An 18,056-nucleotide genomic window follows, 5' to 3' on the forward strand; every position below is an offset into this window, starting at 1 on the left:
TGCTAAGAAAGGGGTCTAAGAACTATTATGTCCTGTGTTACTATCAATCAAAGCATTTGGGGTTGACAACAAGACTTGTAAATGGCACGCTTTATCGACTGTGTCTCGCTGCAAGGGCTGCTCAGGTGCACTGGGCTCGGTGTCTTGGGCAATGCCTCTGGGTAGAGTCTTCTGTAGTTTGGGCTGGGTTTTCTGGCTGGTTTGCAGTCTAGGTTCAACAGGTGAAGGGGGCAAGATCAGATGCAGCTCAAGATCACAGGAGGGGGTGAATTTCACCCTTGACGCGTTAAAAAAACAGCTGCAATAATGAAGGGCCCCCATGACACTCAACCCCACCCAGGTGCAGACAGTAAGTCCAAGGAGGTTGCCAGAAAATTTACTGCCTGGTGTAAGTTGACCCTGCTTTGAGTGGGGATTTGGACCCGATAGCATCCAGAGATCCCTTCCAACTTACAGCATTCTGTGACTACGTGATTCAAACTCCTTTCAGACAGTGGGCAAAGTCCGGTGAGAATGGCTGGTCAGGGCTGTACATCAAGACTACATCCACTCCCTTTTAGAAGAGCGTTTGTAAGAAATAAGTAATAGAGTGCTGCAAATAATGGTTGGCTCAACCAAAAAAATCAGAAATTTGGGTCAGTTGTTTTCAGGTTATTCATTCCTTTCCTTAAAAGAATATTGGGTTCATTATGAAATGAAAATGTTATTTCCTGATGGAAAACCTCATGGTTTCCTTTTAAAACATCTTGCAATGGAATTTGTCTTTCTTTTATGGCTGTTACTGTGAACTGGGGTCCACTCATTTTTGTTCCTGCAGGAAGAATATTTCACTGGTGAATTTACAGTTTCCTTGAAACTGTTTACTGCTGCCTATTAAGCAAAGCCCCTCCATGAAGCTGTAAAACACACCTTCTGTATATCCATGCAGTGGTGGTCAGGCAGCCCTTGTGTGAGCGCGTCCATCTTAGAAGTCGCAGCGCCTGTGTGGAGCGTACGAAGGGTGAGTGCGAGGAAGCGCAGGGCCACGTGGAGTGCCCTCTCCGAGCTCAGGCGAAGGACGGACGGAAGAAATCGGTGACCCTGCAGTGTCTTTGCTGCGCATCTTTACAGTGGGCAAAATGAACCTGCCACGTAGTCTGCCTTCTGTCAGCCAGTTTACTTTGGAGATGGGTCTTGGTTTGCTGTGTCAGAGATACAGTGATTAAAACTAAGATTTTGACATGTTTTTTCTGAGAATGAAAGCCAAACGAGTAGTTCTGTTCCTTGAGCAGTATTGATGACAGCCTGGTCTGAGCAGTATGTTTGTGCACGCGCGAGCGCTGCCTGTGCTATCACGGAGAGGAAAGCGCTCCTGCCTCAGCAGTTCTTTGCATCCCAGTGTGGGATTTTGAACTTCATTATCAGTTTTGAAATTCATTTTGGCACTTGAACAGTAAATAAATAAATAAATGCATCATAATGCGAGGAGCTGAGCCTCCCTGCTGCGCCATGTCTCCTGGCAAAAGGCTGCGCCCAGCAATACTGATTTCAAACCGCACAGACTCGCTGTTCCCTTCTCCCCATCTCTGGCCTTTGCCTGCTGGCAGATTTTGCCTCATCTCTCCTCTCCTGCTCTGCTGATGGAAGCACTGCTGCTCTCTGTTTCCCCCATCACACTTCTAAATTTGCATGAAGCCAGTGACACAGCCTGACATCTCCAAAAGATCCTGTGATCTGGGTTTCACGGCTCTTAATGAATAATAAATGATTCACTGACCCAGTCGAAAAGTCCACTGTGCTGGACTGCTGACACAGGCTGGGATCAGACCTGTAAAACCAAGCAAGGCATTCTCCTCGGGCGCCTTTCCCAGGCTGCTGTTAGTTGTGAAAAACAAGCTCTTTCTGTGGCCTTCTCTTTGCTCCACCATGGGCCAGTCTGTACATAATACATTCGTCATCACACCATCCTGCCGTGATGCACAGGATCAGACCTTAACACTGAGAACTCGTAAGAACAGACAAACCGTGCGCTGCCCTCAGCACTTAATGCAAACAGGTTTGTCCCAGAGTTGTTGGACTGGATTTCCTAGGACTCCTGAAGTTAGCAGAGGTTTCCAGTGCTTGCAGCAAAGCAAAGAGCCTGTGCTCTGGGTGTGTGACCGTGAGCTCAGCGCTGTGTGCCGAGCGGCACCATCCCCCCGCCGGGGTTCCCTGGCTTGCTCTGCTCGCCGCTGCAGTCATACGGCTGAGGGGAGGAAGCAAACAACTGTTTCATCAGGCTCATGATTGACCCTGCTCTGTCTGTTGACATCTCCCGCTCACAGCCCAGAAATGGGATTGTCTGAAGCATAATCCTTGCCTGAATAGGTGCTGATTAGCAGCAAGGGGAGGCAGCTACAGAGGCTGATCATTGCAGCCATCCTCAGTTTAATGAATGTTGTATAGAAAGTGGAAAAAAAGCTCCAAGAATTTTCTGCTAGTATCTGCGGTATTTATAGCAGAGCAAGAAATAAAGAGCTGGTTTCTTGTTAAGATAATTTCTAAAGGTTTCACTGGAGTCGCTGAGGTGAGGGCAAAAGTGTCGCAAGTATTTCAGCATGTAACATGCAGCTCTTGAAAATCATCCTATTGTAGCAAATGGAGCTAGTGCTGAGCTGCAAAAATTAAGCCAGATCTGAACCGCAGCGTTTGGAAGAACTCAGAAACAGGACGTTGTGTAAAGCTTTTTTTCAGAATGAAGATTGGACCAAGAGGGTAGCTATCAGGGAGCTTCCAAAGTTGAAGAGTAGATGGTGGATATAGATTTAGTCTTTTCCTGTATAGATTTAGACTGATCCCTGCCACTTCCCCACCCAGGCCCCTCTGGCTCTCTTTCAGCTTCCTTGTTCACTTAGAGCTGCCTCTGGAGATCCCACTGTGAAGGAATCCAAACCCTGCTTCAGCTCCACCTGTAACTCCATCCTCATGCTCCCTGGGGGCTGCAGGATATTGGAAGGACAGCATATGCCTGAATTTGGCTCCTCTCAACCACTTCGCTATTGCTATCGAAAAGGGGTACCTGTGCACATTTCATTTTACAAATTTCACTGTTCTTGTTGCAAGACAGCAGGACTATGTTCATGGGCATGAGTTTGTATGTAGAGCTAACTGTGTCCACAAGTGTTGACAGACTCAGGATAAAATGTGATAGCTTGCACCAGTTACAGGCCCCAGCCAAATTTTGGGAAGATAGAAGAGCAAAATTATATAAGCTAGTATTGACACTAAATATGCTCCAAGCATGGAGCCCTGCAAAGGGAAACCAACAAAGATCGCAGTGATGATGGCATGATTTTACCGAGTACTACAAAAGTTCAGTTTTCTTCTCCTAAACTACTCACCCATTTGAAATACTGTCAGAGCACTCTAATCTTTCACTTAATGGAAAATGCGTTACTCTGCTTGATTCTCCTATTTCTTGCACTAGATGTTGACATCCATGGAGTCCAGATTTACACCATTGTAACCAAGATTAAACTCTGACCCACAATCATTTCAGCCTATTTCTGCAAGGGTGTAAGCAATACATCTCTATATACGAAATGTATATTTATCTTTGGTTAGACAGAAACACTAATGTCTTTGCATATCCTCAGTGCCTTCGTTACAGTAGGTTATGTGTGCATGCATGTATTGGTATGCATAATGTGAAACTGTGTAGATGTGTTTGAATTTACTGAGCTGCAAAATGCAAAAGCTGCAAAAATAGAAATCAGCATTTCTCTGAAGCTCTGGAAAGTGATGTCTGTGGACCAAGAGAGAACTTAAGAGAGGTGTCAGTGCCAGGACTGGGGTAGGAGCAGCTCCTCTCAGGTGATGAGTCAGAGGCTGGGCTAGGAAGTAGTCCAGCCTTTTCAGGCAGTGATTTATTACTGCCAAAGACAGCAGGAGTCACGATAGAGAGTGAGAGTATGAGAGCAGTTAAAAGTATTTAGCTCTCTCTGGACTGTGAGGGCTTCGGTGGAAGGGGAGGGGAATGGTGAGACAACTGGGGAAAGTGACTGGTTCTAGAAGGAAAAGTACCCACTGAAATGGTTCCCTTTTGATATATTAACGCCTCCTTCAAGGGCTTATTTGAGGAAAAACAGACTTAAAGAAGATGAGCTAGGATTTAAATGGACTTGATTGTCTTCAGAGAGATCTAAATAATTCGTAAATGAGTCTTTGGGGTTGAACTCCTCTGCAGGTTTCTCTGAGCACAGGGCAGCTCGAGGACATGGAGAGAAGTACAAAGACCGAACAGACAAACACAGGGGAGAAAGGAGGCAAAAGGATGCTGCCACGTTAGGCCTGGCCACATCTGAAAGAAATGTTACTTTGTGCGTTCCTTAGCAAGTCCTTTTGGCATTCTTCATCCATCCTTAAGCTAGGAGCTTTTGTGGGCATTTCATGGGCTTTCTCATATCAAAACCAGAGGTACTGCCAGAGACACCTGAGCATGTGGTTTTCAGCACTTCACAGTTATAATCAAAGAAGTGTGGGAAGAGCCAGCATGGACTTTCTGCACCCTCCCAGGTCCTTCTGTCACAGGGAACGCAGCAGTTAGATGGCACTCTGTAATAGCACTGTGAATCTTGGGAAGGAGTCAGATTCAAGAATTTGTAGTGGTCTGAAAAGAGGAACAGGAAGACCTAAGGGCTGGTTAGAGGCGATTCTGATCCGTGTGTATACGGTTATGTACAGGTGGACCCAGTTTAGCTGAGGGTGGCACTGAGAGTTCAGGCTAGCCAGCTGAATTCACCACTAGAGAAAACAACTCAGACATGTCTAAACTAATGATTGATTCAAGTGGCTTCAGAGATTGCCTGGCCTGCACGGTACCAGGGCTTCAGTTAAAGAAGGAAGAACTGTTAATTCAGGATTAACAGGCAAAGTCTCTAACCCCCATGCACTCTGCTGTTCATGTTCTCTGCAGAGTTACCCTTACCCCTTTGCTTTGTCCCATCGTTTAGCCTTGATGGTGACCTCAGAAGTGATGTCATTTCAGAGCTTAGAGCTGAGAAGAGACATAGACTTCCTACAGCACTTGTGAAAGGCCTTCCCTCATGCAGTGCTTAATATTAGTGGCCTTCAGTTTAGTGGGTACTGATGAGGGACACTGCAAGAGTGCTAGCCTTCAGCCTGGCTGGAGCAGCCCCCTAAGGAGAGGGGGAGAAACCCATATGGATCTTTCATTTTTCAGATGTAGAGAGAAGGGCTGAAGCTTTCAGCTCTAAGCACCTCTGCAAGGCTCCATCTCTAAGTAAGGGAGAGTTAAAAACGCACAGAACTCTCCATAGCCAGCAGATCTTGCATGGGTGAGGGCAGGCAGCACTAGCAAAGACGGGAGAGCCAAGGTATATCCTTCTTGTTAACTATGACAGAGAATTATGGTTTCTTATTTTACTGTTTGCTTTTGTAACTATGTTTTTAATTTGTAATCAGGAGCAGAACCTTTCATTCTGGTGAAATAAATTTGCCCTGTTTTTACTCTGAGCCTTATCTGGAGACAGTGATCACAGGAGAATCTGACAAGCCCTAGGGATTTTACAGAGCAGCAATTTATTGCTCTTTGTTGCAAAGCAATAAATCTTTGTATGGTAGTGAACAAGCAAGGAGTCTGAGTCCCTCCATGCAAGCTACGCCTGTGAGTCTTCGGAGTTGGGGGTGTTTTTTCCAAGAAGCGCAGGTGAGTTGAAGATTGGTCATAACAAGTTCTACAGTAGAGAGAAGTGGGGTGGAGGCCAGGTCCTGGTAGGAGGTGATGAGAGGCATCTTATGACTCTGGGCATACTCAAAGGCATCACCTGGTGCTCTCAACACAGGGTCTGTTTGATAGAGCATTTTTTGTGGTGCTTTTGTGGTTTAATAGACATGGTCTGATCCAAAACATCATTGGGCTAAAACTGAACGTATAAGGTGGCATTTTTGGCAAATAATTTATTCAACAAAAGTACAGCATTAAAACAAGCAGAACTATTTATGAATGTAAGATAAATTTGATACAACTGAGTCAGTAAAAACTAGGGCCTAATGATTTCGCTTTCCATAGTGAGTATTCTGCCTGTCCTGTGTCCTATCTGCGAGGCCCCTGTCGATGTCTCACACGCAGTAGTGCACCTCAAATGGTGGTAGACGTCTATGTTTAAGCATCTGAGTCAAGCCCTTCAACTAGCTGCAGTTAAGAGGATAACATGCAGAACTCTCGAGTGGCTCAGACCAGTGACTTCTCCATTCGTGAAATGCTGGTTTCCACTTCCTTGCGCTCACTCGTTCGTGAGCTGCAAACCCTGTCCAGCACCTAGCACAGTGCCTCCTGACACAGCTTGCTTCCAGGCGCTAAAGAAGAAATTCAGCAATCCAAATAAAGTGCAACTTTCCTTGCCAGTTCACCGACTGACTCCCCATGGGGAGGTTGTGACTTGCTTGACTTTGATCATGGTGTAGTGGTCGTGAATATTTACAGCCAGCTCCTCTGCTGCTAGCTACAGACAAAAGCCTCTGGAAATGCCAGGAAACCCCGTGTGTCCCCTCTGCCACCTTGGCTTTTTAGAGTAATTCCTTCCCCTCTCTGGTGCAGATCGAGTTGTTAGCATGCAAGGCAGTGCCAGCACAGACTGTACTGAGAGCAGAGTGACACTGGTGTGTGCAGGGAGAGGTCTGTAATGAGCAGGAGTTTGGTAATTAGGCACTTCAGAACGAGCTGCAGTAAAGGGACATTCAGGGACAGGTTTACTGGGGAGAAGAGGGAAGGCAAAAGGGAAGCATGGTCCTCCCATCAGCATTAGTTACGTGGTACATAGGCAGGATCATATTCTTACTGCTGTCCAGTGGCAGGGGGACATGACCATTGCGGCTCACACACCTTTTGTTCCTGCAGCAGTTTCAGGCCGTATGAACCCACTTACAGTCCTGTGCCCTTGAGGAAGTGTCATGTACTCATAGAAAGTACCATTCCTCTCCAGATACTGCTCTGGCATCCGTCAAGTGCCTTTGTATTCCCCTCTAAGTGACAGGATGGAAATGCAGATCATTAGGCAAAAATACAGACAGATTAGACAGCAGAAGTGCATGGGGCAATAGGGACACAGCAGAAGGTCAAGAAAATCAGGATCTGTGCAGCCCTAAGTGGGAAAGCAAAGGTGTAGGGCCTCATAGCTGGACAGATGAGAGCACAAAGGAGAAGAAAATAGGGCCTGTGTATGGCAGCTTTAACTGAGTAACTGTCAGATTTCTCTCTATGTCTGTCCTTTAGCCTGTGTATGACTGTGAACATCCAAGGCAGGACTGTTTTGTGCTGTTTTGTACAGCACCTAGCACAAAGGGTTCCTGTGCTTGGCTGGGGCCTCAAGGTGCTACACATTATCTATTACTTGTTTCCACTGGTTTAGGGTCAAGATGCCAGGTCATTTATCCTGGCCTCCAACCTGCGGTGAGCCATTGGAAAGCCTTCTGTTGACAGCACATTGTACTTTCCTTTCTCTAGTTCTGCCTTGGGGAGGCACGGGGGTCAGACGGTCTCTGCTCAGTGTTACTTGCTGAGAGGAGATCCCCAGCTCGTCACTCTTCACTCACCTCTGCTCCCAGCCTTTGCTGTGTGTGCTGGGGAGAATGGGAGCACCCAGGGAAGGAGTAGAGGTCCCCACAGAGCACCTGGCTAATTAAAACATGGGGCAGCCTTTTAGCAAATGTAAAAAAGGTGTCTACAAACCCTCATGCACTTAGGTAGATGGTATCTCCTGCACCGGCTTTGCCAGCCTAGGCCAGCCGAGCTCGGTGTGAAGGAAGCAAGTATGGGTACTGTCTGGCACGTGCTTGTCCATGAGTGGGTACCTATTGCCAGGAGGAGCAGCAGCAGCAGCAGTGCCCTTCCTTGAATGTCCTAGTAACGCCTTCTCTTCTTCTCTCCCCTGTGCAGTACAAACAAGTGGAGCAGTATATGTCCTTCCACAAACTCCCTGCAGACATGCGGCAGCGCATCCATGATTACTATGAGCACCGCTACCAGGGCAAGATGTTCGATGAAGAGAGCATCCTGGGAGAGCTGAGTGAGCCCCTCCGAGAGGTAAGGAGGCGGCATTTAACGGGCAATGTGGGTTCCTGCCATCTTTGGCAGCTGTGGAGCTCCTGGTGTACAGTGGCCTGTCCCAGTGGTTTGCAGAGGTCACCCTGAGGTAGATGTGAGTGGTGGGAGGCCAGCTGTCTCAGAAGCACTGGCTATGTGTGCATGCTCTAGTATCATGCCCAGCAGAGCCCGCATCCATGCAGCCCCACCCCCCCCCCCGCCTTTTTCCTTGGGGATCTACCTGTTCCTGGACTGTGCCCAACCTTCTGGGAAAGCAAAGCCAAGACGAGCATGGCCCACAGCTTGATTATGTCTCTATCCGAGATAGTTTCATTCAGAGGGAGTGACGTATATTCTAGCCACTGATGCACATCTGGGATTCCCTTGCCTTGGTCATGGCAGAAGTCACTGCTGTGGAGCAGAGAAGGCCAGGCCTTTGGCAGCTGCAGGACTCCTGCCTGAGTCGGTTGGTCACTGCAGCACAAGTGGCATATGACATAAAGGTGATGGAAGGTGCAATAGGCAGGCCCTGCCATGCACCCGTCATGTGAATAGATACCTCTTGGCACCTTTTGAGGCCATGACCGTGTCTGGAGAGGAGCAGGATTAAGCAGGTCACAAGACAGTCACATCACCAAGGATAAGCGAGCCATATATTTTGGATCCCTTCAGGAAAGACTCTCCTTGCTGTCCTGAGCCTGGCTAGCCCCCAGTTGGCTGCATAGCACACAGAAGTGTCCATTGCCTGTTTTTCTCTTTAAGAGCACTAGTAGACCTCTCAAGCAACTTCTGGTGGGGATGTGGAGATGAATTTCACTGCCCCTTCGCACTTTTTGACTAATCTCCTGCCCTTTTTCTCAATACAACAGAAATACACATCTTCGTCTGACTGAGCTCCCCCTCCCCCAGTTACTCCTGTCCTTTATCCATGTGTGCTTTAAAGGTGCTTTACCTGCCTGGCATTGCAGAGCCCATACTGTTGACAAACACCTCATTTTTTTGAGGCTGGGATAACATAGCAAATGCGGCAACATTTCCCAAAGAGGCTGATACAAAACCCTGACAGCCTGTACTTCCTTTGCCAATAGATGGCCAGTTACCTGAAATGAAGGGGTTGGAGCTAAGCTTCCTCCTAGTTTCATCTCTGCTTACAACCCCAGTGTCTGCATGAATGTTGCTCTAGGGAAATGCCAAATGTGAGAAATGCTCCAGAAACAAGTCTGCAGTGGCTGATGCGTAGATATTATTGATATATTATTCTTTCCCCCAATAAATCCTGCCTACCTCCCCTTAGGAGATCAAACTTTACCAAACAAGCAAGGAGTCAAGGGTTGTGGGTGGCATCATGCAGCTACTGCCTCTCTGATAACCTCTGCCCTGTTCCTGCTCTTTGACCTGGATGAGCTGTCAAACCTGGCAGTGAATAGACAGCACTGCTAGTCCTTTGTCTCCTTCCCTCCGTGATCTAATCACCTGAAGCGGATGAGAAAAGAGGGGGGAAAAGATCTCATGTGACAAAATGCCAGGAATCTAGCAGTTTTGTTGCTTGGAGATCTCAATGGTTTTGCTTTCCCCTTGATGCCATCTCTGTTCAAAGATCTTGCTGTACCAGCCTAGCTTTTACTGGAAAAGGGAGCACGTTGGCGTCTCTGACCTCGTGCCCAGCAGTTGGTCATACATACATTTGCACTTGGTGTCTGCTCTGGAGCAATGGCAAAGACTTCATCCCCATTTTAAAAGTGCTGCTGCAGGAGAGCACTCTGAGAAGTGCCTTGCTATTTCCATGCATTTCTGCAAGCCCCCTTCCCCCCACACCCTCCCCTGGTCTCCTCTGCCTGGTCGCCTCTCAGACTGTGGGTTGAGTGAGCTCCCACCTCAAGCTCCCTGATCTTAAGCTGTATCTCATGTGTTTATACACACCTCTGTGGTGTCTCTACTGCTCCAGGACCCCTCCATGGCAGAGGCAGCACGCAGGCCTGATCTGTGCCAGCAGCCAGCATACAGAGTCAAGGGAAAGGAGGAGCCGCCTAGCAGGGCCCACATTCAGAGGAATGACTACAGAAAACCACCTTCCCCAGCTGCAGCTTAGGAATGTAGCCTCTCACTAGTACATACCTCCTATATATGACCCACAAGCACCAGTAGTCTTCCTTCTGCCTTTCCTCCCAGTCACATCTCTCTGTGGGAGAGAGAAGAGTTGAGGATCTACCAGCTATATTTTAAAACTAGTTCTGCCAAAGGCTAGGTGGGATTCTAAAAAGGCAGCCCTGAAAGAGAAGTCCCAGTGAGAAGGAGACAGATGCTTCCCTTGCCCTCCCTCTCCCTGCTCCGATCATTCAGTTCCTCCTTTACTTTTTGGCTGAGGAGTGTTGCACTGAGGTGTTTTGCTCAATATCACTTTGCTGCTTTCTGAGCCTGAGCTGACATGGCACAGAACAGCTCCTGTGCGGTGGAAAGTGCTGTCATACCCTCCGAGTGACACCAAGCCGCAGGAGCAGGCACAGTCCCTGTCTGCTTTATGACAGCTGAACAGCTGAACTGGGTTTTCTTCATCTGAGGTTGATGATCCAGCCCATGCCCCAGTGACTGGTGGGCACCTCTGCCTCCCCCCTCCCGACGCTGTCCCCAGCTGCCCAGGATGACTCTTTCGCTGAGTACCTTGGCACATTTGTGCTGTTTAGCATCTCATTGTCAAGCAAGGGCAACACAGAACACAGGGCTGCCAAGGTGAGCTACAACATTTTCCCAGAGAGGAGTCCTGGGCTTTTTCATACACCATTTCACCAGTGCTATGCACTCCTCACACAGTACAAGGTTTACTACAGAAAGAGGTATATTGTGTGTATTTGGGGGGCAGAGGGGGTGTCACTGTATTGTAGCTGCTCAAAGAGAGAACATCGTGAATGGCGATGAAGCATGATGTCAAGCTATCAGCTTCGGTTAGCATTGCTGTGTGCTGTGAGCATTCAGAGGCCTATTCCAGACTGCACTGGGGGAACCAGACTGAGAGTGTAGCATCTTTTTTGTTCATTTTCTAATATAGAGGTCAAGTGGGGGATCTTCACAGGTTATTAGATGTTGACTGAAGATGTGTGTGTCTTTTCTGCTCTCTGTCCCACTTTTTCTCCCTGCCTCTCTCCTTCTCTCCACTCCTCTCTCTTTCTTTCTCTCTCTCTGTCTTTCATACTCACTTCGTGGTCAGGAAATCATAAACTTCAACTGCCGGAAGCTGGTTGCCTCCATGCCCCTCTTTGCCAACGCAGATCCCAACTTTGTGACCTCCATGCTGACCAAGTTGCGGTTTGAGGTGTTCCAGCCAGGGGATTACATCATTCGGGAGGGCACCATTGGCAAGAAGATGTACTTCATCCAGCACGGGGTGGTGAGCGTCCTCACCAAAGGCAACAAGGAGACCAAGCTGGCAGATGGCTCCTATTTTGGAGGTGCGTGTTAGTGAGTCACCCCCACATAGCGAGACCTACTGCTATTGCTCATATGTCCTGGACATGAAGGCATGACAGGATGTGGAACTGATGTCTCCATCACCTTCTCCTCCACCCTCTGTCTCTGTTCGTCTCACCTGTCTTGCTGCTTCCCATATAGCAGGTTGTGCAAAGGGGAGTGACTGTGACTCTTGGGCAGTGCAGGAATCTAGATAATAAATACAAGTAAAACTGAGAAGGAAAATTTAGTTCTGGAAGGTTCCTTTCTTCTTTGCCTCAAGCAAATTGATAGATCTGTGAAGCTGAGAGCCTAAAGGAAAAAAATGGAGCATTTTCAATTCTCCAAGCCCATTTATCATGCTGCCTAGTCCTACTGACTGGCATCTATCATATGAGGTACTGTATAAACACAGAGGAAAAAGCATAGTCCATCATCTCCCCAGCCTGTGGCTCAGCAAAATGTCATGAAGGTCAGCAGGCAGACATAATGTATCAGCAGGAGAGGCCTGAGCAGTGAGACTAGTATGAGGTCAGAAAACACCATAAGAAAAGATTTAGGATAATGCTCCTACAAGTAATACAGGGACACCCCTGTTATTAGAGCCCTGCGGAGGTCTCACAGACACCCCAAGACACACAGTTCTCTTGTAGATGCACTTTTCAGTACAAACCCTGAATGCACCACAGTTAATGGCCTACTGAGAAAGGCAGAATGCAGCCTGCCTTTCCTTCCCTCTGTAAGACCTGCTCTCCATTCAAAAAATCACTATCATGCATTTCCTACAATCTTCTTACAATCTTAGCTCCCGTAAACAACCTGTTTGCACCTACCTGCTGGCTCTGGAGTGCAGGGATGTTGCCAGTCCCTAGCAAGTGGGGTCAGTTCACTGGGATTTGGAATTCGAGGGTGGCAGTCAGGATACGCTGACTCTGACTAATTTGGTTAAAACTGCCCAGCAGATTCAGTGCATTTTTGATACTACACACACACCTGCTCACATACGCTCAAAGACAGCACAGACTCATAAGTATCATTTCCTTAGGAAAGCCACCTAAAAACGTGTTGTGATCACTGCAACCTCGTAGCGCTGCTGTGCTAGTGCTTTGGGCAGACCCAGAATGAATCCTGAGAGTGGCACTGGTAGACTGACACCCAACACATAGCATGGAGAAGGATGCTGCCAGTAAAGGAGTCTTCTGTCTTTAGGTCACACCATCTGTCTCAATGTGCCTGCTTTCGGTGCCCGGACTCTTTGTGTAATCAGTGGGAAAGCAGGACTCAGGAGCTCTCCACTGAGTGTTCAAGGAGTGTCTGTACTCAGATGAGGCTTTTATGGTGGAGTCAAGGGCTCTCTGTTCTGTCAGCAGCTGAGCACCCTCCTAGGAGCGGCTGCCTGCAGTGTAAATACACCAAGAGTTAGTAGTAAATGGGTGCCACAAACTTGGCTTAATCCAGCAATCTCTAGGCTTGTAGCACATCTACAGATAACTTCCAAGTGTCTTTGCCAAGACAAATCTTCGCAATGTGGGGATCGCAATTACTACCGAGGCACCAGGGCCACAGGTCAGCGTAGAGTCTCTACTGAAAATCTAGAGAGAGTTAGCTTCAGTGAGGGCACGGCATGACCTTCTGCTCCCTGTGCCTGTGAGGAGCTGGAGGAAGACAGCCTCTCCACTCTGAATGCACAAATGGTATCTTTGATAATCCACCATAACAAAACTTGACTGGCTAATTAGATGAGCAAAATCCCTGAGGTGCAATTGTATGTAGCAGCTGCCACAACTGAGCCCCCTGGTATTTTTTTTTCCTGATGTTATTGCATACGGAGAACATTTTCACTGTTTGTGTTTTCCATGGGAAAGCAGGTAGGCTCCAGCTAGAGAGGAGGCTGGGTGGTAGACAGGACTGCCTGTGAGTGACAGTGGCAGGTCTTGTATTACAGGGGTGACGGGGTCTGTCCCCACCTTCTCAAGCTGGGTCTTTCATTCCAGAGATTTGCCTGCTGACCCGTGGCCGGCGCACAGCCAGCGTGCGAGCTGATACCTACTGCCGGCTCTACTCCCTCTCAGTGGACAACTTCAACGAAGTGCTGGAAGAGTATCCCATGATGCGGCGAGCTTTTGAAACAGTGGCACTGGACAGGCTGGACAGAATTGGTAAGAAGAAAGCATGATGGTCCCCTTCCCACTGCCTGCTGCCCTGGCCCTCTATCCCCAGACTTGATCCTTGCTTCCGTAGCTGGAGTTGTGAACTGAAGGAGATCCTAGTCTGTCTCTCCTTTCCTGACTTCAGCTCCTTCTAGGAGCCGCATTAACAAGCAGCTGAATCCACATTCTTCTCTGTATCTCTTACACGTGCACACTTCAACCTGCTCCTGCGTCCGTTTGTTTCCTTTTCTAAGAGGTCTTTTTAAGAAACAGAGACCTGCAGTCTGAGCTGTCAGGGTCATGCTGGTGAGGTCACTAGCTTTTGAATTTTAGCTCAGAATGTGCAAATGCCCACAGCCTCCAAGACTTGAGAGAAAACAGGCCAGGCTCTGACCGCCAAGCCCTGCAAGCCAACCCCAGAATTCAGTGAAATGTTCTGTGGCAGAAATCATGCTTCAGCAATAGGGCTTGGCTGTTTGTTAGAGTATGGCCTGGGTTTTGCAGGGATGACAGCTATGGTATGACTCCATGGGTTAGTAGTATTACTTTTTTTAAGATAAAAACTGACAGCCATGTAGATGGGGGGCAGTCTTCTTCCCTGGTACATTGGTACTATAGTGGCTTTTTTTGGACCACTGTTTCTCTAATCATTGCTGAAAAACAACTGGAGAAACAGAAAGTGCTGTAGGGAAGGGAAAGCTTAGGATGCTTTCTGATCCAAAAGAGACTCTTGTGCAAAACCATCAGCAAAACACAAGTGTGAAGCACCTGTCCGACTGTCCACAAGAGTCCAACTATAAACATATTCAATAGAAATCAGCACCTGATAGAACATGGAACAAGTAATAAAACATTCCACACCCCAAAGAAAACACTATTAACCAAAGACTTTCTGGATTGTACTACCTCATAGTGACCCATGCCAGGATGCTGTCCTGCCCTGTGGGAGACATCACCTGTGCTGCAAGCCTCGTTGCCTAGCTAGAGAAGACCAGGATACAATTCCCGGGCACAGCTAGAGACTGTGATTAACTGAGATTAACTGACTTGCGCAAGGTCATGCAAGAAGTCTTTGCAGAGCTGAGGACCGAGCATTTCAGGGTCACAGTCCAACTTCTTTAGTTTCTTATTCTACATCACTTAAAATTGCGCTCATTTTCGTTGCTTTTCAGAATCAAAAAGGTCAGTGCAGGTCTGAGCACAATGTAGAAGGCGAACAGGATAATGGGGTGAGGGGGGTAGGGAGGAAGCTGGCATCCCAGCAAGGGGTGCAGTGCCTCTAGGGCTTTTCATGCCAGGAACATTGTATTCTGTGCATCTCATTACCTGCTGCAAATCAGAAAGTCTGACCCTTGAGGAAAAGGTTATGAGCTAAATATGTACAGTTTGGCAAAGCCCACGCTAATGAGGCCCTTGTGTAAGTGGCAACAGTCCCATCACTTGGGTTATTCAAATTAAACTGAACAAACTGCTAGAAAATGTAATGTCAGGCACAACGAAGGAAGGGCCAGCTTGACTTTGTTATCCCAAATTCTCTGAGATTAGATGGTCACGGCTGCTCAGCCCTCCTAGCCTTATGCTCTCTGTGACTGTGCATACAAGTGGGCAGGGCGCCTGCTCCTTGCCCTTTACTCTGTGTGCAGCTGCACGTGTGACTGAAATTCATAGCAAATGTAGCAGAGACCGCTTTTCAGTAGTCATGCAGAACTTAGTGGAGCTTCCCCAAACCACTGTGAAATTAGGTAAATCCATGGATACTTAACCTGCAGTGAGCTTCACAGCTGGGATGACACCAGTACCTGAGTGAGCCAGTTTGAAGCTATCTCAGGTATGTCCTCTCCTGCTACAGTGAGGACTGTGGGAGCAATAGCCCCCATGGAAGAGAAACGCGCAGATGTAGCTCAGATAAGATACTTGGGGTCTGAGTTTCCGCTGACCTCTGGGAGATAATAAGATGGACTGTGCATTTATAAATTATTAGGTCCCATTGTTGTCAGCCTCTGAACCCCTAAAACCTAACAACAGCTCTGGGGGGATTAGGTAGGAATGGGGGTGACAGACAGATAGCCCCAGTCAGGTTGAGTTCCTTTGGAAGAGCTTCCACCAGTCAGTGGGTCACTGCAGAGAATCACTGCTGGGACTGTTTACTTAGACAAGTGTCATCTGTACAGCTGCTAGGGAGGCATGTGGGCCTTGAGACTGCCTGATACAGCACCTCTGTCAGCAATCAGCAGCCAGGCCAGATCCCCAGGAGAAAGGGCAGGGAAGCTGGAGGTGTGGGAAAGGAGTTCCGGATCAAACAGCGGGATCTGGTTTGATCTCTGGCTGCGTTGTAGGCACTCAGTGCTGTGCCCTGCACACCAGCCACTGTTCTGCCATTTGGATGGTGGCTGGAATGGCTGAGCCTTGCTCCCCTTTCACTCTTCCCTGGAGCAGACTTGAAGGAGAGAGAGTGTCTCGTTGATGCCCTTCCAAGCTGTGTCTCCACATCAGAGAACTTCCCGAAGTTATTCCACCTTTCTCGCACTGCTTTGCTGCTGCCAGCATGAGAATGGATTGTGTTCCTTCTTCATGCAGCAGCAGGACAGGACAGCGTTATTCTCCCCAGTTTGCAGAGTAGTCACAGCCCAGAGCTTCTCAGAGCTATCCAGCTGCCCAGGTGCTGTTGCTTTCAATGCAAGAAACAGTTGAGCACCTTTCAAGGTATGGATTGAAGTGATTTGCCCAAAGTAGCACTGAAAGTCAATGTTATGGCAGGGAATTTTACAAATGAGAGAACTGAGGCATGGGGAGGTAAAGTCAGCCCGCTCAAGATCACAGCGAGTCAGTGGCATTACGAAGAATTAACTTTGCCAACACAACTCCTAATCCTGCAAGCCCAAGGCAGTGCTCTCTTTCCACAGCTCCATCAGACCTACATCTGAGCTATTTTCGTGATGTTGCCTGAGTTTCCAAGGAACAACACTTAGACCCTGAGTCAGACCACTCGACTGAGGCATTTCGATGCAGACAGTCTTTTTGGCATAGAGTCCTTTTCCAGTTTCAGCACGGAGTCAAACCCAGAAGCTTGGCAGAAGCCAGACAGAAATCTTCACATGAGTGCTGCTGTGGGAAACCTTTCTTGCAGTGATGGTGGAGGGGAGAAGCTGCTGCTTTTAGCTCTACTTTCTGAAGCAGCATAAAGAGCCTCACATGCTTCTTCCCCTAGGAGAAATTCCCTTCCTCATGTAGCTGCGAAAGGTCAACAGAAGGTCAGAAGGGGGCATACAGCTACCGGAATAACGGGCCCTTCGGGGCACAGCTCAGACTTTGTCCTCCCCTGTTTTTGCCACACTGCTGGCCTGAGACAACATCAGTCCCTGTGCCATATAAAAAGCGCAAACCTGCAGAGTTGTACACTGGAAAATCCTAGTGCTGCCCCTGTTTCCCTGGGAATGAGAACGGAGAGCTGGCTACTCTCCCAAATTTTCTTCATCCTCTACCGTTGCAAAATACCCTGTTGTGCCCGACACTCTTTGACTGGGATTTCCCGGAAGAGCCTAGGAAATTATGCACATCCTACTAAAATTGGCAGACCCCTTGGAGACCCCTGTCTTTATAAATACGGCATTTCCTCACTTTCCACTGAAATGCACACCATGTGGAGAGAGCTGTGCAACAGCCTGCTACTGTTGGGGGAAGTCACGAGCTGAGACTCTGAAGGTAGAGGGATCATTGTAGGGGGATGAGGATAAGGAGCAGAGACTCATAAAAGCCAGGTATGAACAGAAGCAGGACCATATTTTTGGTTCATGATATGTTCAGCTCAGCATCTGTACAGAAGACGGAAGCAAATGGGAGCCTTTTTCCAAAGCAGTCGTGCATTCACTAACTCCCTTCTAAGCAGCTGACAGCGTGTCCTTGAGAAGCCCATGCCTCGCTGAGTTCATGGAAAGATTCAGAGGGATCTATCCGTGTTCTGGTACCAGGACAGACCAGTATTCTCCCTGTGCAGTGAGTAAGCAAGAGAGTAGGGAGAAAAATCTCTGTCCATCCAGTCACAATGACTGGAGAGATGTTTACAGGATTAGCTGCTATACAGGGGATTTGGGAAAGCGTGGTCTAAGCTCATCTAGGTAGCAGAGAGACAGGATGAGAACATTAAGACCCCATCCCTTGAAGCACCAGGAGCAGTACTGCCTGACTGGAGGTGAAATGAGGCATTCACTTTGTGCAGCAAATGCCGTTTGAAAGCCTGTGGCTAGACAGAGGGGGGAAGAGAGGGACAGATGCCCCCTGTGCTGTGTGTCCCCATCGCTTCCTGCTGTTGGATGTGCACTGCCACAGCAGAAAGGGCACAGCCCCCCGGAGCGCTGTCAGCGGCAGTGATCGCTCTGGCAAAGAGCTTGTTGATGTATCCTTCT

At 48.2% G+C, this 18,056-nt stretch overlaps 1 protein-coding gene across 2 annotated transcripts in view; it reads left to right on the forward strand.

Moving 5' to 3' along the window:
- HCN4 (hyperpolarization activated cyclic nucleotide gated potassium channel 4) overlaps positions 1-18,056 on the forward strand; it is a 151,165-nt gene that overhangs the window by 115,794 nt on the left and 17,315 nt on the right. For both annotated transcript variants that reach the window (XM_064517631.1, XM_026115969.2), the window contains exons 5-7: positions 7,916-8,062; positions 11,265-11,505; positions 13,498-13,662. In XM_064517631.1, coding sequence (XP_064373701.1) covers positions 7,916-8,062; positions 11,265-11,505; positions 13,498-13,662 — 553 coding nt within the window. The remainder of the gene's footprint in view (positions 1-7,915; positions 8,063-11,264; positions 11,506-13,497; positions 13,663-18,056) is intronic.

The sequence above is a fragment of the Dromaius novaehollandiae genome, chromosome 10 (genome assembly GCF_036370855.1).
Source record: "Dromaius novaehollandiae isolate bDroNov1 chromosome 10, bDroNov1.hap1, whole genome shotgun sequence".
Classification (NCBI taxonomy): domain Eukaryota; kingdom Metazoa; phylum Chordata; class Aves; order Casuariiformes; family Dromaiidae; genus Dromaius; species Dromaius novaehollandiae.